The sequence below is a fragment of the Callionymus lyra genome, chromosome 3 (genome assembly GCF_982586985.1).
Source record: "Callionymus lyra chromosome 3, fCalLyr1.hap1.1, whole genome shotgun sequence".
Taxonomy (NCBI): Eukaryota; Metazoa; Chordata; class Actinopteri; order Syngnathiformes; family Callionymidae; genus Callionymus; species Callionymus lyra.
In genome coordinates, this window is record NC_141820.1 from 38498287 (window position 1) to 38524244 (window position 25958).

General features: G+C 43.3%; 1 protein-coding gene across 12 annotated transcripts in view; it reads left to right on the forward strand.

Annotated features, from left to right (window-relative positions):
- Positions 1-25958, forward strand: part of sox5 (SRY-box transcription factor 5) — a 74680-nt gene that overhangs the window by 45624 nt on the left and 3098 nt on the right. For 3 of the 12 annotated variants that reach the window (XM_087787858.1, XM_087787852.1, XM_087787857.1), the window contains 8 exons: positions 4173-4299; positions 6621-6706; positions 11706-11867; positions 15443-15635; positions 18914-19089; positions 22680-22782; positions 23530-23703; positions 25312-25528. In XM_087787858.1, coding sequence (XP_087643984.1) covers positions 4173-4299; positions 6621-6706; positions 11706-11867; positions 15443-15635; positions 18914-19089; positions 22680-22782; positions 23530-23703; positions 25312-25528 — 1238 coding nt within the window. The remainder of the gene's footprint in view (positions 1-4172; positions 4300-6620; positions 6707-11705; positions 11868-15442; positions 15636-18913; positions 19090-22679; positions 22783-23529; positions 23704-25311; positions 25529-25958) is intronic. The other 9 variants (XM_087787864.1, XM_087787861.1, XM_087787854.1 and 6 more) reach the window with 8 other exon arrangements.

The window sequence follows — 25958 nt, forward strand, 5'->3', positions numbered from 1 at the left end:
AACTGGACTGCAACCAGCCGTTCTCCGCCGAGACTCTCTCTCTCTCCGCCTCACAAACACCCGCTTTTCAGGAAGCCGAAGAAAGTTCCAAATATTAAAAGCTTTTATAGCGCAAATTAATTTATGGTTCTGTCGCTCGCCGGTCCCCTCTTCAGTGCTAGGTCATGCAGGTCTTGCATTAATTTTTCGAGCATATGGTCGCCAACAGATTTTTAGCTGTGGGACTTGCACTTTAGCGGGAGCTATTTTTCGCGCGCTCAGATGTGAGCCATATTGTGCGGCGCTGGCAGCTATTGTTCGGCGCATTAACTTCATAGAGCTAATTACTCCCCAATAATAACTTTACCTTGGAGTTTTTAGCACACGGCATGCCAACCAACCTGTTTCGCACCCCATATGTTAATTAGCGGCCACATCTTCATTATGCCGCAGCGGAGCTTTAAGTTCAAGCTGTGCCGCCTGGCGCGTGGTGAACGCAGCTTCGACTTGCTGCCAATTATCCAGCTCCCCTCTCTCTTCCTCCTTCCCTCGTTCATCCGTCTTTCTCTGTCTGCTGTTTATTTCCTGAGAAAATTTCTCTCGCCAAGGTGAACTTGCGTCTCACCCCTGTGAAAGTTCTCCAGGAAATTAAAACTTTAATTTATTCTTCTTCCATCTTTGTTTCTCACTTGCTGATTAGAGAGTTTTGTTTGTATTTTCTCCTTTTGGACGCAGAGGAGAAGGTTTTTAGATGAAAAAAAAAAGAAAGAAAGGACTCACTACGTCGGCGGTCTACAGTAGGCGCAGTGTGATGTTGTAGGTTTTCATGTTCACATTGATGTGGAAGAGGAGCTGAAGTGTGCGCGTGTGTTTTCCCCAAAGTGCCTGCTGTTTCAGATGTGCCTTTTCCTTTATGTGAGATCTGGAGATCGTCTGATAGATGCTCGCACACTTTCTCGCATAAGCTCCTCTTTTGTTTTGTTTTCCTCCACAAGTCTCTTACGTTCTGTCTCACTAAGACCACATCATGCCGCTAACTGTAGGTAATCACAAGACATTAGGTCATTGTGCCACTGTGAAGAATTGTTTATTGCGCTGAGGTCATAGGTCATTGTTTTCCGAGGCTGAATGCTACTGCCAGACACATGTTCCCAGCCTCTTGGGTTGGTTTTCAGCCAGTGTAGGTCTGTGCAGTTGTGTGTCAGTACACGGCTCAGCAGGTGTTACACACACTCAAACTACTACAACAGCAACATATGGGAGAAAATGATTTTCCATTTGTCTCTCTGTCCTTTCTCTTTCAGTTTCCTTGATCTTCCTCAGCTACACAGCACAAGCTGATAGATGTCAAGACTGTGTGAAGGCTTTTTCTTTATCCATGGAGTGAAACAAAAAGACAAAAAGCACCTGTAGATGTACAAGGGTCAATTCAAAAGCATTCCCAAAATAAATAAGATCTTCTGGTGAAGTGATTCACAATAGAGTAAAACATTCTCCAATATAGCGATTGTTGGACAAAAGGCTCAAATTCTGGTGACCCTTGATATCCTGGAATTATTGCAATGACTAAATGAGTTTAGTGTCAGTGGGGCAGGGTTACAGGTTACTGCGTCTTGAGCGCAGCTAAATTGGAGTAAACCTATAAAGAGAAATACATGTGAATACCAGCTCTAGCGAATGGTTGGACTTAAATTAGGAAACTGGACTTTGAAGTTTACAACCAAAGTTTAAAGCACCTTGACTTTATGTAGTATTGCACTTGTGAAGAAAATTAAAATGAATCGAGTGGATGGATGTAACTTGCAGTAAATTGAGTTTTACCTAAATTGGAATTCATTAATATCACAAAACAAAATGTACATGGGTGCAGCCATAAGAATACATATCTCAGCTTTGCAGTTTTACCACATTGATGCTCAAAAATGTCATTTGAACAACACTTTTGGGCAGGAACAAATAAAATCATTGAGCCTCTTTAAAAAAATAAAGTCATAAACGCAGATAGCTATCCAGAGGATGTGTGTGTGGGATGTGGTCGCACCTTCTTCTGCACCGACCCACAATCAATTTTTGCAACCAAGGTGTTCCAGCTCAAGCACCAACTTAATCTGAGAGCAGAAATGTAATGTTTAAATGTATACTTATTATCTTAAATTGCATATCGTATGGCCCTTATTTTCAGCCAGCCAAATTCTCCACCTCTCTCCTCTCCCTACGGCACATTACAGTATTTCCAGCCAGCTCCACTCCAGCATATGTCCAATTAGGCCTGAAAGGCAAAGCGGAACTGTTCTGTCTGTGATTCGTCCCTGCGGGGGTCCTGTCCGAGCATCGCACTGGAACGCCTTTCCCTTCTGATCACAACACGCAGGCAAGCACAAGGTTTATGGTTAACCAAAATGCTGGAGTAATTATTGTTTTTGGTGTAAGAGAGGAAGCCGCTTGAAGAGAGCACAATTCCCCAGAGCGCTGATAGTTTGATTACAGTGCTGCCGGCTGCCGCGAGCCGACACACAGGGACAGCAGTCGGGGGAGGGATGACACACACGTTCACACACACACATGGACAGGTATTTACCAGATATATGTGCGTCCGTACGAAGACGCCGTCTTATCCACTTCCAGTAACCATATCGTCACAACACTAGAAGCAGGCGATGGTGCATCACAGTTATTAAGCAGCTGTGTCCATCACACTAAATCTTCCTCTTCTGCGTCCTTGTCACTCAATGAAAATAAATAAGGAAGCCAATAGTGCATCTTAAAACGGATGTCGAGACAACAGTTTACACTCGGAATTGATGGAAAAAGATTTCCCCTGGTCAATGATGTTTACTCATTAAGTAGTATAGACATTTTACAACCTTTACCATGGTCCAGGGTCATGAGCGGGCATCGAGATTTAGCCGGTTTTGGCCAAACCATCTGTTGTACTTTGGCCAAGAAGGCAAATAGATTAAATGGTAGGCCATGATATCTATTGCCAAGAGCACAGACAAGGGGCACAGAGACATCAGAATCCGACCCCCTTTTACCACCAGGCAAAAAAACAAAAACTTACACCATTCTACCATAATCAGGTTGATTGTTATCTGAAGCAGAAAAGTACGAGTCAAAATTTGAAGCGAAGTTTAGAATAGAGTTAAAATTGTTAACATGGAGCACCTAGTTCATGCTGTTTTTTATTTTTCTATTTTGCATTGTCCAACCTTGTAAAGAGAGATGACGATATTTCCTCGTCCATCCAATTGTGGTTCCCTGTAATAAGACGTCTGTCCTTGAAAAATAATTGTTGAGTTTCTGAAGGTCCTGTTGCAAGTCTCTTCTAACTTCACACTCATGTCGAAGGTCATACATGGAGTGATTTTGCAAGTTGAAATTGAGCTTTTAAAGGAGCTTGTACCGATCCATCTATTTCTGAGCTGAGCGTGCGAGAAAGTGTTTGACAAGTCAGTTTATAAATACGGAAAATGCTTTATAAAGTACTTTTCTTCACTTCTTCTAAGGTTAACAAAATGTGTGAAACTGACAGATTTGTGCAGACACTTTGGGCATCATCCTTTTTTAAGTCAGCAGACTTTCCAGGAGATAAGATGACTTGTTTAGCTCCCTTGCTCACCTTTTTCCCACTCTCCCTCTCCTCCCCTTGCTTCCTCCCATCATCTATCCCCATCCTTCCTCTCAAACTGTCAGTCAGTCCATCACACACAAGTCTTTGTGTGTTAGTTTTGGCAGATCGCTGTTTAGTGCAACCATCTGTCCCGTACTTCTCTCTCTGTCTGTCTCCCCCTCTCTCTCGCTCCTTCTCTATCTCCATCTCCTGTCTCTTCTGCCAAAGCCACCCATCGGAGAAGCTTTTTTCTGCTCCTCCTTTATAAATCCTGGAATCCTTGTGAAGTCGCGTGGCTCTTTGCCGACGTGCGGGTAGAGAGAGCTAAGTCTTTGAGTGTGTTGTTGTCGGACGACTGCGGTTGAGGTATTGGTAAGAGGGAGGCAGAACCTTCTATTGAAGGTGTAATATCAGGGTTCAAAAGTATTAGCATAGGTTTAAAAATCTTTATAAAGGTTTAGGCAACTGATCAATGAACCAATACTGATTGTCTTTTTTTGCCTTCTCTCTTCATTCTTTGTCAATCCCACCACCTTTCTTGACTTCATCCCTTTCCCCCCATCGTTCCTCACTGCTTTCTCAGCAGGTCCAGGGCCAGCTGCCCCCACTGATGATACCAGTCTTTCCTCCAGACCAGAGGACTCTGGCGGCGGCCGCCGCCCAGCAGGGTTTCCTGATGCCCCCCGGGTTCAACTACAAGCCCGGCTGCAGTAAGTATCATTTTTAAAAGGAATTCACGTCATGGCAGGCCAGATCGGACAAGTTTCTCACACAGGCAGACGGATTGTTTCCCAAAAGATAAGCTCATCACTACAACAATATCTGCTAATATAAGAAAGTCAAAATATATGCTTCCTGTTTACACACCATCCTTCCTTTTTTGCTCGCTCCATTTGGCCATATCTCCTTGTCTATTTTTTGATGCATAATAGCGACAGAAACCAGGCGTACGGGTAGATTTTTTTTTTTTTTTTTTTTTTTTGGGTTGTTGCTTTTTTGGCTATCACGCTCCGGCTGTGTGGCAATGTGTTGTTTACCATGAGAGAGTTAGTGAGACAGGGAAAGAGAGAAGGAAGGAGTAAGAGAGATGGGCGTTTGCCAGTAGATGCTGAGAATAAATGCTCCACGGGGGGGTTTGAAAATCAGGGAGGGAGCGAGGGTGCTAATGTGACCTGCCCCAGGTTCTCCTCACATTAACACGAGACACTGCCAGAACATGCTTCCAACATAGCCCACACTTACATGGCGTGCACGCACACACACAATCATAAATGTCCAGGCGAGCCAAACTTGGTTTGTGATATTGCAAGCATGAAAAATGACAAATATTGACACAATCGTCGATATGTGAATACTGCCGCAGCGATACATATACTTGTGCACGACAGACCACCTCCCCCCCTTTTGTTTTAATTTCACCGCCAGCCTTCTTTCCAGTTTCACAGCTTCCCAAACAAGTCCAGTCCATTTTAATTAGTGCCATCTTCACCCACACCCACTGCCCACCTAAATAGCCCCATCAAGTAGTGGGCCTGTCTTTTCACTGCCTCCGCCAACTCCTACTGGACCAGAACTTTGTGCCAAGCTTTTCTGCCCCTGAGAAAACTCTCTGGCAACTTTCAAAGTTGTAATGAGCCAATGTAAATCCATACCGGAGCTCTAAATAGTACATGTGCAACATTATTTCCGGAGAGGCTTTATTGATATCAAGACATTAGAAGAGGTATATAAAAAAGGATACCTGGCAGGTTTATGACAAATATAGTCAAAGCATTTTCATATTGCGGCTTGATTGTCCTTTTATCTCTCCGTCTCTTGCCGCTAGAATGTGCATTATATGTTCAGCTATGAGTGGATTCAGAGGTCACAGCTAGGAATCACATTTCCTCTCACTTTACTTTAACATCTCACCCGTCATTTAATGAGATATTAAATTCCTTCCATGTAACAGTGAGACCCTTCAAGCTGTCTCTATGCCAAGTGCAAAATGTTTGCTTTCATCTGTCCTTCTAGCTTCTTGTCACACTGACCCCCAGGAGGGTCATAAATATCCACTCGTCAAACGTTTGTCTGAGGGAACAAGAAGAAAAGAGCAATCTTCTAGAATACACAGAAAAATGTTGTCCCTTCTGTTCTTCGCTGGAAACAAGAATGTCTGCCTGCAGAGATGTATGGGAAAATATGCCGAGAGGAAAGTCTGGTTATTGCCAAGCTCGGACACTTGATTGAACAGAAGTTCAGATAAAGCCAAGACGCTAACCGCTCTGCTGAGAAGTTCAAGTGAGAAACCGTAGGTTAAGCCCCTGGGAATGTTCCCAAAGGTCAACATGGCAGCACAATAAAAACCTCCAGACAGTGTATTTTGGGCAGAGGGCCTATGAAATCCCCCTCGTTGAACTTTGCAATCTACATAAACACAATCAATTATTAACATGAATAGAAGACCATCACTGTGCCCCTCAACAATCATGGCTCTCGTACCTTTCTGAGTAATTACAACATCAACTCCCCTGCACCTGGTCACACACGCCCTTCACACTGGCTGTCCATCCACAGCTCAATTTAACAGCCCTGTCTCAAGACAAGACACATGGAGACTAGGTTGAAGAAGAAAAAAAGAGAAAACAAGGAAAAGAAGCGAGTGAAAGCAGCACTCAACAAAACTGAGTTGAGGTCGAAAAAATTAGAAAGCTGCGATCAGCAGTGGCGGCCCTTAATTATGGCGCGAGGGCCAGCTTTATCAGAATCCCCTCACCTTGCTGCTCTTTGTCAAGGGGTATTAAGGAGGGAGGGCACAATCAGGCTTTTCATTAAGGCCCCACTGCAAGTTCACACAAAGGATGGTTTTAACAGCTGCAGAGAGAGACTCAGGTGGCGGAGGTGGGAGGTGGTAGATGAGGCCAGGGTACGCGACAGACAACGGTGGGCTGACGGGGGCCATAAAGAGGAAAGGCTGGGCGAACAGCGCCATGTTAGTGGCCGAGATTACAATTCCTAACATCTAATGCGAAACCGCTGTTTTTTTTTAAAGGTGACCCTTACCCGCTGCAACTCATCCCCACGACAATGGCTGCCGCTGCCGCCGCCGCACCAGGACTGGGACCCCTGCAACTTCAGGTGAGAACCACATCTTATCATCTACTAGTGGGCAACCTTCCACTTTCTATCAAAACGCTGATGAAGTTGTTCTCAAATAAGAGGCATATCTGCAATAGACTGGAGAAACCAGAACAGCTGCATATGGCAGTGGAAAATCCTGGCATTGTGGGTAAATATGGGTTTAGTGTCAAAGTGAGTGCAAAACAATTGCACCTGTCAGCTAAAACTTTCTGTCCCATATGATTTGGTGTAAACGGAGGAGGGGATAGCTATGTAATTCTATCACAGCGAACAGACTTTTCATTGTCACTGATTAGATTTAGACTTGCTTGATACTCTGTGAGGATAATGTCCACGCTTTTCTTATCAGCAATTCAATCTAGCTGTCCATATGTTCCCATGAGTCCAAATCTGGCTTTGTCCACCTTGAAATTGAATGTTTGTCCCCAACAGCAGGGACAACAAGTGCAGATTTTGTTACAATCATCCCCTCAAACACACACCCCCACCCACATACAAATAAGTAAGTTGGGATTAAGGCTCTGTCGGAGAAGGAACAGATTTGCAGTGGGCTAACACAAGGACAAACATCTCAGCGTGGTGGGATTTCCTTTGGGATTGTCACTCGCTCCTGCATTTGAGATGGGGGTCATTTTTTTGGGGGGGCCGAGAGGGAACGTAGCAGTTTGCTAAGGCCTTAATAGGTTGCCAAGGCAACACAGTGGCTTTGAAAATAATAGAAAAAGGTTTTCCTGAAACACATATGGATACGTGTCTCACAGTTCTGTATGAAGAGACAACCTCACAAGATGCCTCGCCCAGCTCGAATAAGAAACAGGCAGTTGGAAGTGGCACTTGGTACAACCGTTGCCAATTTGAAGTGATAAAAGCCTTGTTTTTGTAGAAGCCCAGAGGTCACACAGTCCACCATCTAAAATGCAGGCTGTCTTGACTGTACATTCAAAATCCTGGCTGTCCACGACCAGCAGTGGATTAAGTGTGAGCACACTAGCAGTATCACAGATCACATTGATGTCCACTCAGATAAGCGATAAAAAAAAGCTCAGCAAACATATAAGTGACATCTAATCCTCTCGTGTCTTTAGTTAATTAGCGTCTTCGTCTCAATCGGAATAAAAGTGAAGCTTGACGTCAGACAGAGATAATGGTCTGCTGCTCTCATGGATCAAAGTGTAAACATAGAAAGAAGGAACTTTTTTTTTAATATCTCAACAGCAGCACTTTTAAGTGAAGTGCAGTTCTTAGAAATAATACTAATCTTCTAATGATCTAAAGCCCTTTCTACGTATGATACCTCTGTCACTAAAGTGAAGCTTTCACAGCCATTGAAAGCTTCATGTTTTTCAAGGCTGCCCGAGCTTTCGCGTGTGCAAGTTTGGCATTTAGCATCTTAATCTGCGGGGATGAGTGAGACATTGTGCATTAGAGCATGTTAATCTGGCTCTGAATTGACCCTTAATAATATTGATATTATCACACAAATGGACTGTGAGTGAGAGACGCCGTTACGATTGAAGGAGAGATTTGCCGTAAAGAAGTGATGAAACCTAGAAGGATGATCAGTTAAAAGGATCAACAGAGGAAATGGAGAGGAAAGAGGTAAAGTGTGGAGGAGAAAATGTGTGCGGTTTTAAGAGGGTCAACAGCGTGGGTTTAGGCATCATATGGAGAGGCAGATGTTGGAACATATTGTCCTGGATTACCACAGTGTACACCGGAGGGATGGATGGACCAACAACGGACAGGCAGGAAAAGAGGGGCGGGGGATAATGGGCACAAAAACAAGAGGGAAACAACTGCTCGTCCGAGGTGATCTAGAAATCAATGTAGCACTCCACACAAGCTTATCTGGGATGGGAAAAAAAAGTCATTTTGCTTCAGTGTTGATATCTGATTGAATTTATTGAGTTGCAAGGAAACGCTTTTTAGTGATAGCAGTGTGGAATCAATAATGAATAAACGTGACGACAAGACTCGGCTTTCACACATGTCACATGGACTGGACCTATTGCATGCTCTTTTAAAACACTCAGTTGTGAGCTCTTCTTGTTGGTTTTCCTTCACATGGGCACAGGGCTGATAACAATTAGTGGCTCCAATCTTCTCTCCTCCAACCTGTACATTTCTTCCTCTTCACACAGGTGGAGAAAGAGCTGAGCCAAAAGACAAAGCTCTGAAATTACCGGTCCATCTTAGTTCCTGCTCTAATCTATGGTCGCCAAATCTATGTTAGAAGAATCCTCTACAGGGTGCCTTGTTCTCCCTAAGATTGAGGAGCTCAGTCATTCAGGAGAGACAATAAGTAGAGCCTCTCAGGCACCTTTTTAGGTGGCTGCTCCCACATGTATCTCCAATCTTGAAGATTAGATGATAGTGACACACGTACACACTTCAGAAACAGTCACTGAAAAGCATTTGACATTAAGTAAACGTCACAGTGACAAACTTACACAAGACAACACGCCTGCATGGTGACTGACATTTGAAATTCCTTCGTCTCGTCCACCAACAATTGCATTTGCCCCCTGCACTCATTGAGCTGTGTGTTTGTGTGTGTGTGTGCTCCTCAAGTCACCCCAGGAGGCTCAGTGCTGTCACTTCCTGTTTGTTGACATGCATGTCGCTGTGGCGATGCTCTGGGCATGCTCCACAGTGCCTCTGCCCTCTGTACTGAGTGTGTCTGAGCATGTGTGTGTATTTGCGTGCGTCGCTGCTCGTCGGCCCATTGAGCAGCCTTTGAGTGACAGGAGCTGGCCTTGTGATGGAATACAATTCACTCAGCAAATAAAGAGGCCTTTGAACCACTGGTCCGAATATGGCAGGATACACACATGCTGCAGCATGCACATCCTTGGGTCTCTCTTTGGTCAAGGAATGGCTGGCTAGTGTGGGTACAGGGGCAACCCCTTCTTCCTGCAGCTTCAGTGCAGCTAATGGAGGACAATCGAGTAAGCAGAGGCTCAACTGATATCAGCGATCTCTTCATCTGTGTGGCTTGTTGCATGACTAATCTCCCACTGGGTCCTACACCAGCTACAGCTCTGTCTGCTCGTCATTGTTCGTAATCTACAAATATGAGTGGCTGCAGAGGTAGCAGTTTTACTGTCCAGTCTAATTGAAATCTAATTCATTTTACAGTAATTTGACCGATCCACATTGTCTGACCACACTTGATCTTCTGTCCGAAGGGGAATTTAGAAAATAGTTCTTCCTTCTATTAAAACAGGGAGTATTGCTAGTCGGCAGTTTGCACATTGAATTTGAAATTGTCTGTCTGAACTCTATCATACGAGGGTCTCACATATCTAACTCCAAGTTACAGACCAAACCATATTTATATGTATTTGAGAGTTAACTAGAGTTTAACCAGAATGCTCAGTCTTTATTTTAAGAATTCTTTAAGTTACTCATCATAGTTGAGTGTAGAGTCGCACAGAATAATGAATACAGTTACCAGAAGCCAAGTGAAAAATAATTCTGGAACCATACAGAGGCTGGTTTGGCTCATCTCATTTACTAAGGAAGTGGAAATGAATATGAGAGAGAGTAATAGGTGGACATTGGATGTTCAAAAAAATTGATTGGAACATATTTTTATTTTATAAATTTAGGAAGAGTTGAAAGACCATGAAATACAATTCTTCCGATATTAGACAAACGATGACGGGCTTATAAAGACATTTTAAGTTAAATCAGTAAATCAACATTTTGGTATAGTTCATTGAACTTTCTGGTCCAACATTCCTTTAAGTGCAGGACATGCCTAAAGTTAAGACTTGTTGTTGCATGTGATTGACAGGGATTATTCTATATTCAAATCTGACTTTCCCCCTTAAGTAACTTCTTCCTGCATCGATGTGCCGCTGTTTTTAATGTCGTTATAGCGATACATAAAGACGAAGAATGTCTTTATTCTGGAGCTAATGTGGCTGTCAGGACTGATAGAGGGAGTTACAAGTGAACAGAGGGAGAGAAATAGCAAAGACGGCATCTCTTCCTTGGCCATTTGCATAAGCCAGCCTTTGTTTGACGCCGGTGGCCGGCAGCCAAGCATCAACAGAAGGACAGAAGTTGAACTAAAGAAAAAAAAAGATGGTTTGCTTCCAGAAACCCCCCCCCCCCAGACCAGAAATAAATAATAACAATTATAACTATTCAAAAAGCAACACATCTGTCACTGCCCGCTAAACAAGCGCTGGGCCGCTCTTCAGAGGAGAGAGGAACAATTCCGAGGAAGGAAAAATGGCATCTTGGAGATTTGTATTAGCCCACATAAAAGTCAGCGGATAGAATTCTGCAGCAGAGAAGGAAGGCTTATGGGTACTACTTCCCTTTGTGATTTTGTTCTTGGTTCCAGCATCTGGCCGAAGATTGGTATAAGTGATACTGTGTAGAAACACGCAGCAGAATGCCTCTAATTGGAAATTAATTTAAGACAGAAATGAGAACGCTCTGCTGTCCCTGCAGCAGCGGAGAAAACAAATAATTAGAAATGATGGTTGTTTGAGTAGCTATTCAATTCTTATCATCAGAAGAACATCAGCCAAATGCCCTGTTGGCTTCACTTGCCAAACATTTCTCGCTCTCTTTTCCCTCGCTAACATCACTTTGTTTCACCTTGTGAGTGACCTCAGCTCTCTGGACTGACCTCGATAGTCCGAATGTTTTCCTCCGCTCCCACGTTGCACCTGGAGGGGACAACAGCCATCTCTGGGACCGCCAGAGAAGCTGTTAGCACATGTCCCATGGGGTGGAGGTGGAGAGAGAGGGGGGTTGACAGAGAAGATGTCCCTCTCCATCTCTCCCTGTCACACAAAGTCTGGCCCACTAATGGCCTCTTCTTCTAGAGCTTTTTAGCCTGCATCTTCTTTTTTGTTTGTGTGCTCTCAAGTATTCATTTATTCATGTTGTCCTCTTTCTCTCCTCCTTTTCTTCTTTCGCCTCCTGTCAACTTTGCGGCGGCCGTCTCCCTCTACCTGTCTGTCTGACCTTGCAGCAGTTGTATGCAGCTCAGTTGGCCGCCATGCAGGTGTCCCCCGGGGCCAAGCATGGAGGGGGTCTGCCCCCACAGGGCAACATGGGCACACACTCCCCGCCCACCAACACACACCAACAGAGTGACAAGACCCGCACGTCCCCACCACCAAACAAGACCAAGGTAAGACAGGGAGAATCGTGCATGATTCAGTTCAAGTGGTTCTTGCTTGTGAAATTTCAACAACCTGATAATGTTTTCATCCATTGTAATCCAGCCTAGTGTTGTGACACATTGTGTTGTTTCAGTGTTTGCATGATGTGGTGTGCATCCAAACTCTCCTGCCACTTCCTGACAAAACCTTTTTTTTTTTTTCAAAACGAGAGTTGCAAACTTTCCAGACAAGTTTCCAACGTCTCAGTGGATTTTGGATTTATTGGTGTTTGTGCCTTTTTCTCGGCTGGCTGCCCAATAGAGGCGACATGAAACCTTGTGTCCAACGGAGCAAAAACCAATGAATATGTGGTCAAGTTTTGGGACGCTGGCCTCCTTCACACACTTGTACACAAGCCCAGACTCCTGTGCTCCTGGGCCGGACCCCCTGACAAGCTGAGCAGAAGTTGAAGTGGGACAACAGACTCTCACCCCACGGAGTCTCTCAAGAGTCAAACTTTTATTGATTGTTTCACATCTCTAAACACAAGTTTATGTTTGCGGTTGACCCTGGAGTGTGGACCCCTGCCTCCTTGTCCATCAACCCCGGAATCACACGGACATTAGCATATATATCGAGTTGAGCTGAAAGGAAGTGAGGAGCAATAATGGGCCTTGTGGTCCAGCGGGAGCTTCGGTCCGGGGAGGGGATCCTCATGGATCCCAAACAAGTCCCTGTGGAGTTGGGACGGCTGGCCAGGCCAGAGTGGAGTTTTGGCTGTAATGCACCATGTGGTGGCAATATTTGGGAACACGGAGGGACAAATATTGGATGAGATAATCTCATTCTTTTTGTCTTTTCTTCGGACTGACCACTGTGCTCTCTCTCTCTCCCTCTCGCAGGATGAGTGACATGTATATTTTAGAGGTGTGCAGACCCTGTGGGCTCTCTCACTGGTCTCAAGCCATTTAGAGACCCGCTGTCCGCCTCTGCTCACAGCTGTTTGGACTCAGGCACACACCGCTTAAGTGCTTTACCCTCGGGTGAGACACAGACGTGCACGCTCGCACGCACGCAACAACCAACACACACAGAAGCCACACAGGTGTTGAGCAAGGCACTGTGCCAGGCACAGCCCAGGTTCACACATAACACACACACAAGCACAAATCAGTGCAGCACATGTGAAGCTTTCTCGAATGCAAGATCGGATGTTTAGATGAAGGCAGGCATGCATACACACCTGCCGTAAAGAGACCGAGCACCATATGCAGCCAGTTCGCTGACATGCAGAACACACACGCACACCACACAGGTAACCGAGTCAATCTCAGGATCGTGTCGACCCTCACTTCGGCCAAGAGAGGAGACCGAACGGGACGCCGAGAGGAACTATTCCCTCCAAATACAAATTAGTGTGATGTGAAACGAGCATGTTATTACGGGGAGAGTGGATGTGATGGAGCCAGTGGTCCATGTTATCATGTGTTTTGTATGTCAGACAGAATTAAGAACAACAATATAATTAATATCCAGACAGCCACTAAGTGCTAGAGGGTGCCGAAGAAAGGGAAGACGTCTGACAGGGAGAAGCCTCGGAAAGCCGACAAAGGCTGTGACACACCTGCTCAGGACAAACACACACTCTCACGCAGGCTGTTCATCAAGCTGCCTACTTCATTGATAAGATCCTGCTGTCACATCCAGAGTGGTAAAACACTCTGATCATCGCGGCCCTCCCTCTCCGTCCCCGTCCCTCTGGCTCTCGCTGTCACTCCGCATGTTTTCCAATGCTGGAGACACTTGCATCAGCCAAGAGAGACACAAAAGCAATTGTATTAATTCGAGATTCCGAGAGGCTTTAGAGGCCTCACACACACTTGTCTCTGCTGTGAGATTTAGAGCTCGATGAACAATGTCTTGCAGTGGCACACAGATGAACAAGTCGGTCCAAGCCTCTCAGCTACAATGTCTAAACTAATTCCTCCTCACTGGCATTATACTCCTTGGCCATATTCCCACCATAGGATTTGTCTTGGCGCGGGGAGCAAATTCCCCCATCCACTGTACAAGAGGCATTATCTATTTGTAATAAATATTCAAGCCAAAGTCGATGTAATATGGGTCAGGATTGAGAAGATCCCACTCTCTTCTCTTATTCTATGGCCCATTGTCTCACTGAAGGCATCTTTGGGGGTCCCCTTCTATTTAGAAATTCCCTCCTAATGGAGTACAATCCTGTTAGGCCTCATCGCACACAGACTTGATCTCACTCTCACGCACACACACAGAGCATGGCGCCCATGTACGGCCTTAATTGGAAAGGCTTAATTGAGTTGTGAGGGGCTCATAAGGCTTAGGAAGACTCAAGGAGCGAGAAATCTGGGGAAGACGGCTATAATGAGTTCATACGCACACACACTTGGATTTCCAGGGTGTTCTGTGAGTCTGAAGCAGTTAGCAGTAAGCAATTAGGCTAATGACAAATTAAAAAAATATTGTGGGTTAACTACTCCAGGTTCATGACAGGAGATGCTCAACACAGCTTTCTCTTTTTTGATCGTGATAGTGTAAATAGTGGCAGTGATCTTTGTACATTTGGACCCTCTGTGAGCTAATTCTCTTCCTATCATGTGACTATGGGAAACTTGGTCCTATTGGATTCATTCATCAGCAGGAGTGATGTTGCCATGACAATAGATGTGATAAGAACAGCTAAAGCCTCACGCTGGTCCACCTGGTTCATGAGATCAGAGATGCCACTGTTAAATTAGCTTTTTTGCTCGGAGAACATTCATTCAAGTACACTAGTTACTCTATGTTCCTACTCTCGTCTATGGTCACCAAGTTTGTGACCCAAAGAACGAGATCATGAGTTTTCTCTTCCTGCGAGATAAGACATTCAGGAGAGACTCAAAGGAGAAAGACTGCTCCAACTGGAGAGAAGCCTAGGAAAAGACCCCAATCCCCCTACAATGCAACAGCATGTGGTGACAAGAGGTCAATTATATTTGAAGTTTGGCTGATATTGGAGGACATAAAGTTTAAATAAATAAAAACATAGCTAGAGATGTTTTCTTTTTTTTCACCTGAGAGATGAACCTGGGGAGAAAAAGTGCTATTGATTGTTTTTGTTCCCTTCACACACGGTGACGATGGCGGTGAAGGTCCGTAGCTTCTAATGAAGCAAGTGCACATTGTAGTGACAGCCGCGCTCCCATCCGTTCCTTTTTGATACTTGAAGGAGTCGCAGTCTCGAGTCCCTTGATGTCCAGAGGTGTTGAGAGGAGTTCCAGGGCAGGCAGCTGGCATACTGCGCATGTGCATGTGTCCTCCCGTTTGCATGTGAATGTCAGTGGCTTTGCACCAAAGTGATCCCGTTTTTTGTTCGTAATCTTCGATTGTTGTTCCGTATCAGGGCCAGTGGCATGCACCGTATCACCTGTCCCGCTCTTGGCCGCCATGCATGGGCCCTTGTTTTTTTTTTTAACTAATCGAAAAATCTCCGCGGGCCAAGGCGAGGGACTTGGGTCTCGGCGCCTCCCGCTTCCAAATTCCAACGCTGGTCACAGCAGGCGAAACTGTGCTGTTTTGGTTTTTGCAGGACAGTGAGGGTGCACAGCCACTGAACCTGTCGGCCAAGCCTAAGGCATCCGAGAGCAAGTCACCCAACTCCCCCCCAACTTCCCCACAGGTCCCGGGTGCTGCTGCTGCCAACAAGCTGAGTCAGGGGTCCATGAAGCACGGCGGTGTCCCCTCCAGCATCGGAGGATCCCAGGGCAGAGTCAGCTCAATAGGTAGGTGGACTTAAATTCTTTTTTTTTTAACTCCTTTCTACCGAGCAGAAAAGTTGCTAAAGATGCAATGAAACAAACTTTCTAAAGCAGTTATAAAAAGGTTCTAAAGCATTGGTGTCAAACTTAATCCCACAATCTGGGTCACGGGCCGAAAAAAATCTTTCCCTCAGTCCAACTTACAATTATTGCTTGTTAATTACAATTTTTTTATCATAATCGTAGTATCCATGGGGTTATTGTATCCTCTCTGTATTTTTTTAATCAAGTGAAAACCAGCAACACTTTGACTTTCACTGCATCTGCTTTCAAACAGTTTATCAGTTGAGTTTTGATTTTTGTTTTTTTTCTTGAGGGCCTCATTTTGGGCTGTATTTGTCCCGCAGGCATTGAAATTGGACGCTTGTGTTTTAACGGTTTCAAATGGTCGATGATAGAGTAGCTTCGTTGCACGACTACGACAGGAATAGAAATGCAGATGCAATTGTTGGTGGAGACATAATCACCCTGGACCACATGTACATTAAATTTGACACAAATGAATCACTACTTTGTCCTCTTAATCCATTTTTCACGCAACGATGATAGTTCAAATATTACACATATGTAAGAGGCTATAATTAGTGTGTTTGTGCTCCTTTTTTCCATGTCGTTATTTGCCTGCGGGCTGCTTCATTGTTACGTGTTTATTAGTGAGAGAAAGAGACAGGAGAGAGAGTGAACGAGTGTGTGTGTGTGTGTGTGTGTGTGTGTGTGTGTGTGTGTGTGTGTGTGTGTGTGTGTGTGTGTGTGTGTGTGTGTGTGTGTGTGTGTGTGTGTGTGTGTGTGTGTGTGTGTGTGTGTGTGTGTGTGTGTGTGTGTGTGTGTGTGTGTGTGTGTGTGAGAGAGAGAGAGGGGGATGAAGATTAACACTCTTTTCCCAAGCCATGAAGCGGGGGAATAATAAAGAGAGGAGCGTATGACAGACAGGAGGTATCACCAATGAGATTAGACAAGCCTCTTACATGAGCCAGGACAGCGCAAACATCCAGCATTAATGACACAATGACAGCACGCACACACACACACACACAAAGACTCATGGGCACACAAACACAATCCTCCTATGCAATCAGCAGTCATTTTTTTTCCCTCTGACTTCTTGGCTAATCTCACTGTTTTTCAACAAATCGGCGGATTTAATATCAGATTAGTGGATTTGTGGTCCCAGATGTTTTTTGTTCCGAAAAATGGATTACAGTGTTTAAAGTTAGTATATGATCCCCCCCTGAACATGTGTGTGTGTCGAGAGCAGAGTGTGTTTCTGCTGTTGTTTGTGGCCCAGGTGCCATCTGTTGCCACACGGTCAACGACTCATTTGTTATTATGAACGAGAGGTTGTGTTTGCGTTCCCGTTACAAGTTGTGATGGGAGGGAAATGAAAGACAAATAAGTATAGGAGAGACGGGTCAGATGTGCAAATCTATTTAAAAAACACAACCTTATTTCAAAAGGTTCTTGGATTCATGTTTAGGGAGTGAAACTACTAATGTCAATAAATGACATTATATGAATTCATTTTTTTATTCTGAATGTTTTTCAACTGGTTCATCATATCATATTATGGGTATTAATTCCAAATGTCTTATTCATTTCATTTTTTTATGACGTTATATGAATAATTTTACTAAACAAATACATAATTGATATATATTGATATTGATTTATTCACTGACGTTCATTACAAGAATGAGCTTCTTTGTGATATTAAAACGTGAGGGCAAAAATACTATTTTCTTGTTCTTCTGTTATTAGCGGAAACACCACTAGATGGCACTGAATGAAACAGACTGCTACTTCCAAGTTTATTCATTTTTAAGGCAGAGCCTCCCCCCATTTGAATCCCTCTAAAAAGCAAGAAAGTGTCTTTAAAACTGTCAAATGTCACTCAAAAAAGACAGATGTGCTGACGTGGTCAAATATAGCCTCAGAGAGGATGTTGTCTTGTTATTTCCATCATATAAGGAGGTTTGTTGTTGAGACCGCCGGCGTGTTCTCGCTTGAAAGTGGAGAGCTGTCAGAGTCCGACATTCACAATCACATGACTTGATTTACTCCCTGTCACGAAAACACCCTGTGACCCAAACTAACACCTGAGATGTAGTGCAACGAGTCAAAAAGTGTGTGTCTATCCTGAGAGAGTAAGACACACACACACACACACACACAAACACACACAACTATCTGGGTCACATTCACATGTCTGAATCGTTGGCATCGCTGTCAGTTTAAGTGTGACACACACATTCATGAGAATATCCGTCTGCCCCCTCCTCCCCTTCTCTCGTTTGAGCCCAGATTAAAATTGACTGCCACCCGATTCCATCACCGTCTCTTCTCACCTCCTCCCCCCTCTTTTTTTCTTTTTTTTTTGGACCCGCTCACGTCCAGATTTTGCGGTTATGACTTCTCAAAGAGTTCACGGCTCTGTCATTACCAATCTGAAGCTGGTAATCTGGCCTGAGATGGCATTAACAGTCGGGATTAGCGCAGATAAAGGCCCTATAAACCAGCAGTGGCTCTTTGTTGAGAGCTCACCCGAATGATGGCGCGATAAAGGCACAAAAAACATCCTCACATCAGGTCAAATGCTTCATCAAATGATCAGGAGGAGAGAGATGTGGCCTCGGACAGATGTTAGCATCCTTAAATCTAACAGACAAACACACACTTTGGTGTGTCGTCGAGCTTGCTGTTTGTCAGCGTTCAGGCTGTAGGCAGGTGAGGAGTCGGCGGGCTGCTTGTAGCAAGGCTAGCCGGGGGCACGGGCTCAATGAACAGGACGCTCTTTAAAGCAAGTGTTCAGAGTGTGTTTTCAATGACCTGTCAAGTGTGTTATGTATTTTCTTCATCATTCAACAATTTCAACCACACTTCACAATGAAACTCTATTTTTATAAAAAAGTAATTATAAAAGGGAGTGAAGCTTTATATTTAATAAATAATTCATATTTAATATTTAAATGTGTAATATTGGATGTGTTTTTCCTGAATGAACTTTATCCTTTTTTGTTTTATAATAATTCACTTAATGTTAATGTTTTAAAAAACACATTTTTTAGAATTAATTCTATTATTGAACTTAATTAAACGTATTTTCATTTAAAATCCTTCTGCACGTATGAATTATTTCCCTGTTAGATGTGAACATAGTCGAGTCAAAGTGTTCCTTCTGTGGTCCAACCAAATTAAATGCCTTTCTCTCTCCCTTTTTTTTTCCCGTCCCCATTTGTCGATCTTAGCAGACTTGCTGTCCTCGCTGTCCTCGGGCGCGTACCTGAACGACCACGAGGCCGTGACCAAGGCCTTCGCCGAGGCTCGCCAAATGAAGGAGCAGCTGAAGAGGGAGCAGCAGGTGCTGGACGCCAAGGTGGCCGCCGTCAGCAACCTCAGCCTCAACAATGGACGCTCCGACAAGGTGAGATGAGAAATGTTTTTTTTCCTGCAGTGACCTCTGCAAATGTTTACTGTAGTTTCCTCTGAGGTTAAAGTGTTTTAAGTTTCATCAAACAACATCAGAAAGTTGCTATTTAAGTTGATGGCAGAGGTTTTTTACAAACGAGTTTCTCCAAATGTTTAGGAATAATAAATGAGCCAATCCATTGCTAAACATTTTTATTATTAAAAAATGTACCTACTTACGCTTTATGTAGACAATAAACTAAACCTGGGGCTGACCACATCTTCGCACTTCCTTCCCTCAGGATCAATAAACATGACAACTCTTAAGCTGAAACAGTTTCAAACTTTAAATCTTTGTCACAATGATTTAAGCCTTTAAATCACAACGTATGCTATTGAATGAATTCTCCTTTCTCAAAACGACAGATGATGACTTAACAGCCATAAAGATAACAACCAATTTCACCTGTCCTCCGGTATTTATTCAAACCTTTCCTCCCAATAAATCATCTCTCTGCCAGTGTGTAATAATGTCTGCTGCCTTGTGCCGCTTGTGCCAAGTAGGAGGTAAACTGCTGCGCCTAGCGCTCGTCTGAATGTGCTGCAGCTAAACAGGGCCAGATAAGGTAAAAAGCGGAGGTAATGAGTGTGTCTGTGAGGCGCGCTGCAGGGTCGAGTGCGTGTGTTTGTGTGTGTGTGTGTGTGTGTGTGTGTGTGTGTGTGTGCGGCAGAGAGGGGCATCGCAGGGACGATAATGTGAAGTGACGGCGCCGGCTCCTCGGCAGCGTGGCTAAATTGTGGTTATTTGTTAAACACATCAGGAGTCAGCTGGTACAAGGACACACACGCACATGCAAACACACACAAGAGTGCGCTCGAAGCATCTGCACCGTTGACATTCACAGCTCCAGCCGTCACTTTCATCTCAATTTATCCTGAAATTCAGCCACTGAACAAGAGTCAGAAAATCCCCTTCAACATCTTTCATCAGTTTAATGATGAGGCTGAAGGTCTGCAGCATATTTCACATTCTTATCTAAGTGTTTTGTTTTTTTATTTCAATATTTGTCTGCTCAGTGGTGTAAAACTACTGTTCCTGTCTTACAGAACAAACCACAAGATGAATATTTAGTGTCACAATCTTTGAATAAATGATCAATTAACTGACATATCCATGTAAAACAGTGATTCCGTAGATACTAAGTGTGTCTCCTCAGAGCTGCTCTTTCTCAGCTTCTGTTTCTTCTGCCCCTTCTCTGGCGGTGCGAGTGTGAAGCCGGCGCTCGCAGGATACAACAGAGTCATCTCCTGACACACTCGGAGGATTAGTTTTGTCGCTACTTTGTGTCTTGGCTCCGGTGTCAGCCATTCAATCCACTTTTCTCATGTACCGCGCCGAGGCTTAATGTCAGACTAGGCTGTCATCCACTCCGTCTCCCTGTTCATCTCGCTCTTTTAATCTGGAGCATCGAACATGGCAGACATTTTTCTGCCCCATTTTCCCACTTGTCAGAGAAGATGAAACAAAAAAAGTAATAACTTTTCGTGCACTCGAGAGTCTATGATTGTTTTTGTTCGAAGATAACATTGTTAATTGACTTTTTACTACTTTAAAATGGTTCTAAACCTTTTTGTGTAGTTTATTTATTTGGAGAGACAACACAAAAACAATAAAAGATAATAAAAATACAACATATGTATATATGAAAAACAAAAAATTGGATAGCATCATATCTTCACATGGACAACAACAACGAAAAAAAAGAAAACACAACAACATAATTGACAACATTGACAAAGACGGTAACATTAACACCAACAAAGAAAAACCTTTTTAGTAAATATTTTGTTTGGTGAAAAAGAGAAGGTCGCTCTCTGTGTCCCTTTAAACTTGTAAGAATACAAAAGAAAGTTTGTGTTAATTCATGTCAGCTGACGAGATTGAAATAAACGATAAATAATTGAAAGAAAGATGTAATATTATTTTATTTGTTAAGAAAGGTCAACAAGAATGTGGACAAATAATCCAGATAAATCTCTGTATATAGACGATGTCAAGGGAATGAATGTGGAATAAGGCACAGCCAAAAATCAAATTAAAACTGCAAATGAAACAAAACAAAATGGCAAAAGAAGACAAACTAAATACTTTTCAGCTTCAAAGAAGTCTTAGTTTTGGTGCCAGCGTCCGGATAGGAAGTTTAAAAACTGGTGAGAGTTTCCAGATGATGATGTTTAGGAATATGTCCCAGGTGTGTTTGCTGTGTGTCTGCACATGACACATATAGGAAGTTGAATTCCTGGCTAAATCCAAACCGTGCACATCACTCCAGCCAACACGAAACGCTCGTGATAAATATTGTGCCACCGAACAGCATCTGGCTTTCTGCTTTATTCATTCCAAACTGCTGCTGAAATGATCTCTAACAATTAAACTGCTCAAAACAGAGAAAATGGATTTCATTATCATCCTCACCCCTCTCCAGCTTGCCAGGGTTCACATGTAAATGGAGGGGGACACTTTGCGGAAGGTTGTTTTAAAAGACGACAGTGTTTTGGCTGCAGCTCATCATCGTGTAATTAAACTGTAAAACGCTGCGGTGTGTGTGCGCGCGCACGGTGCCGCTGGAGCGGCGGCCGCACCGGCTGCTTGCATTAAGCATGTAAATGCTCAGTAAATCAGCCTTTTATTGGTTGTAATAAATACCCAGGGGGGCGAGCGGCGTGGCCCCGCTCTCGTGCCGGCCCGATCTCTGCCTCACTAATGCGTCGACCCTCGGGGGCCTCTGTAAGAGAGGCGAGCCGCGGCACTCCACGAGCGCAGGTGGCTGCCAGCAGTGGCCGCGTGCTCGTGCACATGAGCGCGCACGTGTGCTGGAGGAGAGGGCTGCTGCGAAGTTGGGCTTCAGCGTTCCATCTCTGGAAAGTTAGACGTGAAACAATGTGGGTTTCAATCATGTAAAGTAAACACACAAAAGTTGAGCTCACAGATACACACAAGAAAATACACACAATTCACAAAAAATACAATTCAAGTTAAAGACAGCAACTGCTGTGATTCATTGTTCATCATTTTAATTCTTATTATTAGTGCAGAACGGTAAGTTCTAAGATGATCCTTCTGCCATACGATGCTACGACATATATCTCTCTTTCATGCTTAATTAATGTTTGTTGGCAACTTTTTAAATCCTTATTTATGTCTTTTTATGTTTGCATTTATTTGATTGTATTTATGTATTCAATCTATTAAGTTTAAATATATATCACAATGATCCCAGTGGTGAAGTAATTGATCAATTTAAATCAATCTGCCATTAAGAAAAAATATGTTTTTTGGTAAGTGACAACTGCTATCAACTTATTATTTAAAAAAAAGAAAATGTTGAAACTAGCTTGACTGTTTTCATTGGAATGTATTTATATTTGTTGAAAATAAGAGACTAACTATGTACCACTTTGCTGAAGTGATTTGAAGTGTCATAAGTGTATATTTCAGGGCCAAAAACACTTTTCAAAGACACATTTTAACCCAAATGACTGCTTAAGTGTTGTAACCTCGTGACGTGCGGAGGCTGACTAACTTTTCGACTGTGTGTTGTTCAGGACAAAGCGGCCCTGGAGAGTCTGAGTCAGCAGCTGAAGCAGCAGGCGGAGGACAAGTTCAACCACGCCATGCTGGACTTCACCATGAGCGGAGACTCTGACGGTAAGGAGATGCAGTCAGGATGGTGCAGACATTTCTATTTGACAGATGGAGGCGTCGCCGGACGTGATTAGTCGGCCGGTGCACACAGACAAACACGTCATCCTCCAGCTTTCCTTGATGGAACTGTGGTGATCTTTGTTTCCACTCTTTCATTTATGTTCCTGGTCAGTAACACACAGGCAGGTGTTTGTCAACAAGGTGGCGTCAGGAGACATCACCAGGTGTTCTGAGAGTCAGGGAAAAGTCTTTCGTCATTTATTCAGGGTCTCTCAGCATCAACAAGAACCTTTTTACCTCAGAATGTGAATCACACTGTCTTCTATGGCGGAGCTTAAAAAGTTGAAAATACAAAGCTTTAACTCCATGGATTGAGAAGATCTTGCTGATTTTTGTAGCAAAACAAAGTCTCTCTCTCTGTTAGGAAATCAGCTGAATTTGAATAGTCTCATCCGTGAGTTCATGGTAATCAGACAGTAGACATCCAAATATTGATCAGTCGCCTGCAAAGGCTGCTCTTTATGCCATATCGAGCCGCAACGAGACCATGGGGCAAACTCTGAACCCACTAGAAAGATGGAATCAGAGAAACGATGAATGAAACTGTTGTGTTCCGGTACAGACAAGTGATCCGAGATGGGATCAGACGAGATACTGACAGTTCATCCATCGCCACGAGCACATATGAAGAGAAAAAATGTCATCATTAAACTGCTAAATGTGCAAACACATCTTTCCTCCCTTCTTCAGGCTCCCCCAGCGTGTCCGACTCCAGAATATTCCGTGAGACTCGGGGTCGCGGCAGCACCGAGCCGCACATCAAACGGCCGATGAACGCCTTCATGGTCTGGGCCAAGGACGAGCGGAGAAAGATCCTGCAGGCCTTCCCCGACATGCACAACTCCAACATCAGCAAGATCCTGGGTAAACATACACGTGTCTGTCTGTGATCCATCCGGAGGGAGGGTGACGCGCTCTTGTCTTGCGTCTGCACGCCAGCACGCCGTCCTCGGTGTTAATGAACGTCTGGGGAGAGTGCGCCTCCGATAAATGATGATATAATTCATTATGCATTAAACAAGCAGCGCGAGCCTGCCTGACATTTCCCCCGGACCGCCGGGATCGGCCTTGACATTTTAAAGAGCTCCTAAGCGTTTTATAACACAGGGAAATCTGGTTTTAATAAGCCTCCCTCCCCGTCTTGCTATTTTTCTCTCTCAATTGCTAACAGATCGCAGAATAGAGCGGCCAAGTGCTGACAGCTTTTACCCATTAAACATACAGTAGTCAAGTGCAAATTCAGACCAGATATGAAGCACACGAGGGAAAACATGCTTCCCATTACACTCACACACACACACACTGATTTGGGAATTCTCTGAGCAGGGAGTGAGCAGAGATGACAGCAGGTTAAATGAAGTCCTCATTAGTTTAGATGAGTACCTGTCGTCCTCGTCGCTCTGCTCATTACCCTCCTGCGCTTCTTCCTTCTCTCGCACTGTAATGTAAGGACCGTCAACATGGATCACAGGAGGTTTTCTTCATGCTGTGGGGTTTTATTTGCCACGTGAGAATGCAAGTGTCAGAGATCAAACTTGCAATCATTTGTTCACATTGTCATTGATCTGAGCATGAGTGATATGTTTTAATGTAGATTATTTTATTTTTAATTCATTTATATTTCTACTTAATAAAAGTTGCTTTGTTAGCATTTCCCATATCAGGTCTCTAATCGCTTATTTTTAAGGGGCAGTTTGAGTTAATTCACTTTAGTTTTTATTTACTGACACCAATCACAACAACTGGCATGTGAGCAGACGAAGGTCTGAATTAATATTTTTTGAGGAAGCCTCTTAAAATAAAGATATCATTGTTCGTTTGAACAAAAAAACGCTTCATTTTTTAAAACAGCAATGCGTAATGTTGAAAACATTATTTCTGCTCCCTCTAGTGTTGGAAAATTGCAACTGCAATGTCAATTGTTCATTTTGGTAAATTTGATAAGTAAGTAATAGTCATTTATAAAGCGCCTTTCTAAGGCGTAAGTACCTCATATGAAAGAAAACACATAAGTACATATTTAAAATAAAATATCATTTATAATTATATTATAAACAATTATAACAGAAAATATCAAATTAACAAGTTCAAAATGTTACAAAGTACTGCTTAATTCATGTATAGCTACACACAAAATACTCTGTGTATTGTTGATCAAATGCCATCTTCCATGAACACACACACTGGACTCACTCTGGACCATCAATGAAGCAAACTATGCAGCTGTGTCTGGACTTTTGATCAAGCATAACTGGAATAGAATTTAAATAATTGCTTTATCAGGCATGGTTGAACGGCTTCTACATCTGGGTCTAAATATGATGGTTAGACCTTATTATTATTATTTGAATGAATGGCATTAGACAGTACAGAAATTAACCATTTTTACTGTTTTAATCTTAAAGGTTTTTCTTACCTGTTTTTGTCAATTCTGTTCAGCAACATTTTTTTTACAAATGTTCTCGTTTCCAGGATCCCGCTGGAAGGCCATGACCAACCTGGAGAAGCAGCCGTACTACGAGGAGCAGGCTCGCCTCAGCAAGCAGCACCTCGAGAAATACCCCGACTACAAGTACAAGCCGCGGCCCAAACGTACCTGCTTGGTGGACGGCAAAAAGCTGCGCATTGGCGAGTACAAAGCCATCATGAGGTCCCGTCGGCAGGAAATGAGACAATACTTCAGCGTGGGGTCAGTGGCTTCTCGGAGGACCTAAAATAGTTCATAAATAAGTTAATAAATAAAATATATATATCATTCGTTTAATGATGTAAAGTCAACACATTAAGTGGTGCTTGATTTCATCGACTAAGAAAAATACTATGAAAGAAGGTTTATTATAAAGGTATATTGATCAGATTGTATATATATATTTTTTAACTCTTTTTGTAACTCTTTAAGTTTTTTATTGATGCGAGATTACCACATCTACTGCTAAATTAAGATTTGATATAAAGCCACTTGAAGGAATGTCCAAACTTTAATCCAAAATTTTAATATGTGTTTGGTTTTTTTCCCCTTCATTAAAGAATGGATGAATTATGTGTTTGCATTATTAAAAGGTTATTTATTTCATACCCCAAATACGCTGTCAGTCAATGATATTTAATAAGATAAAATA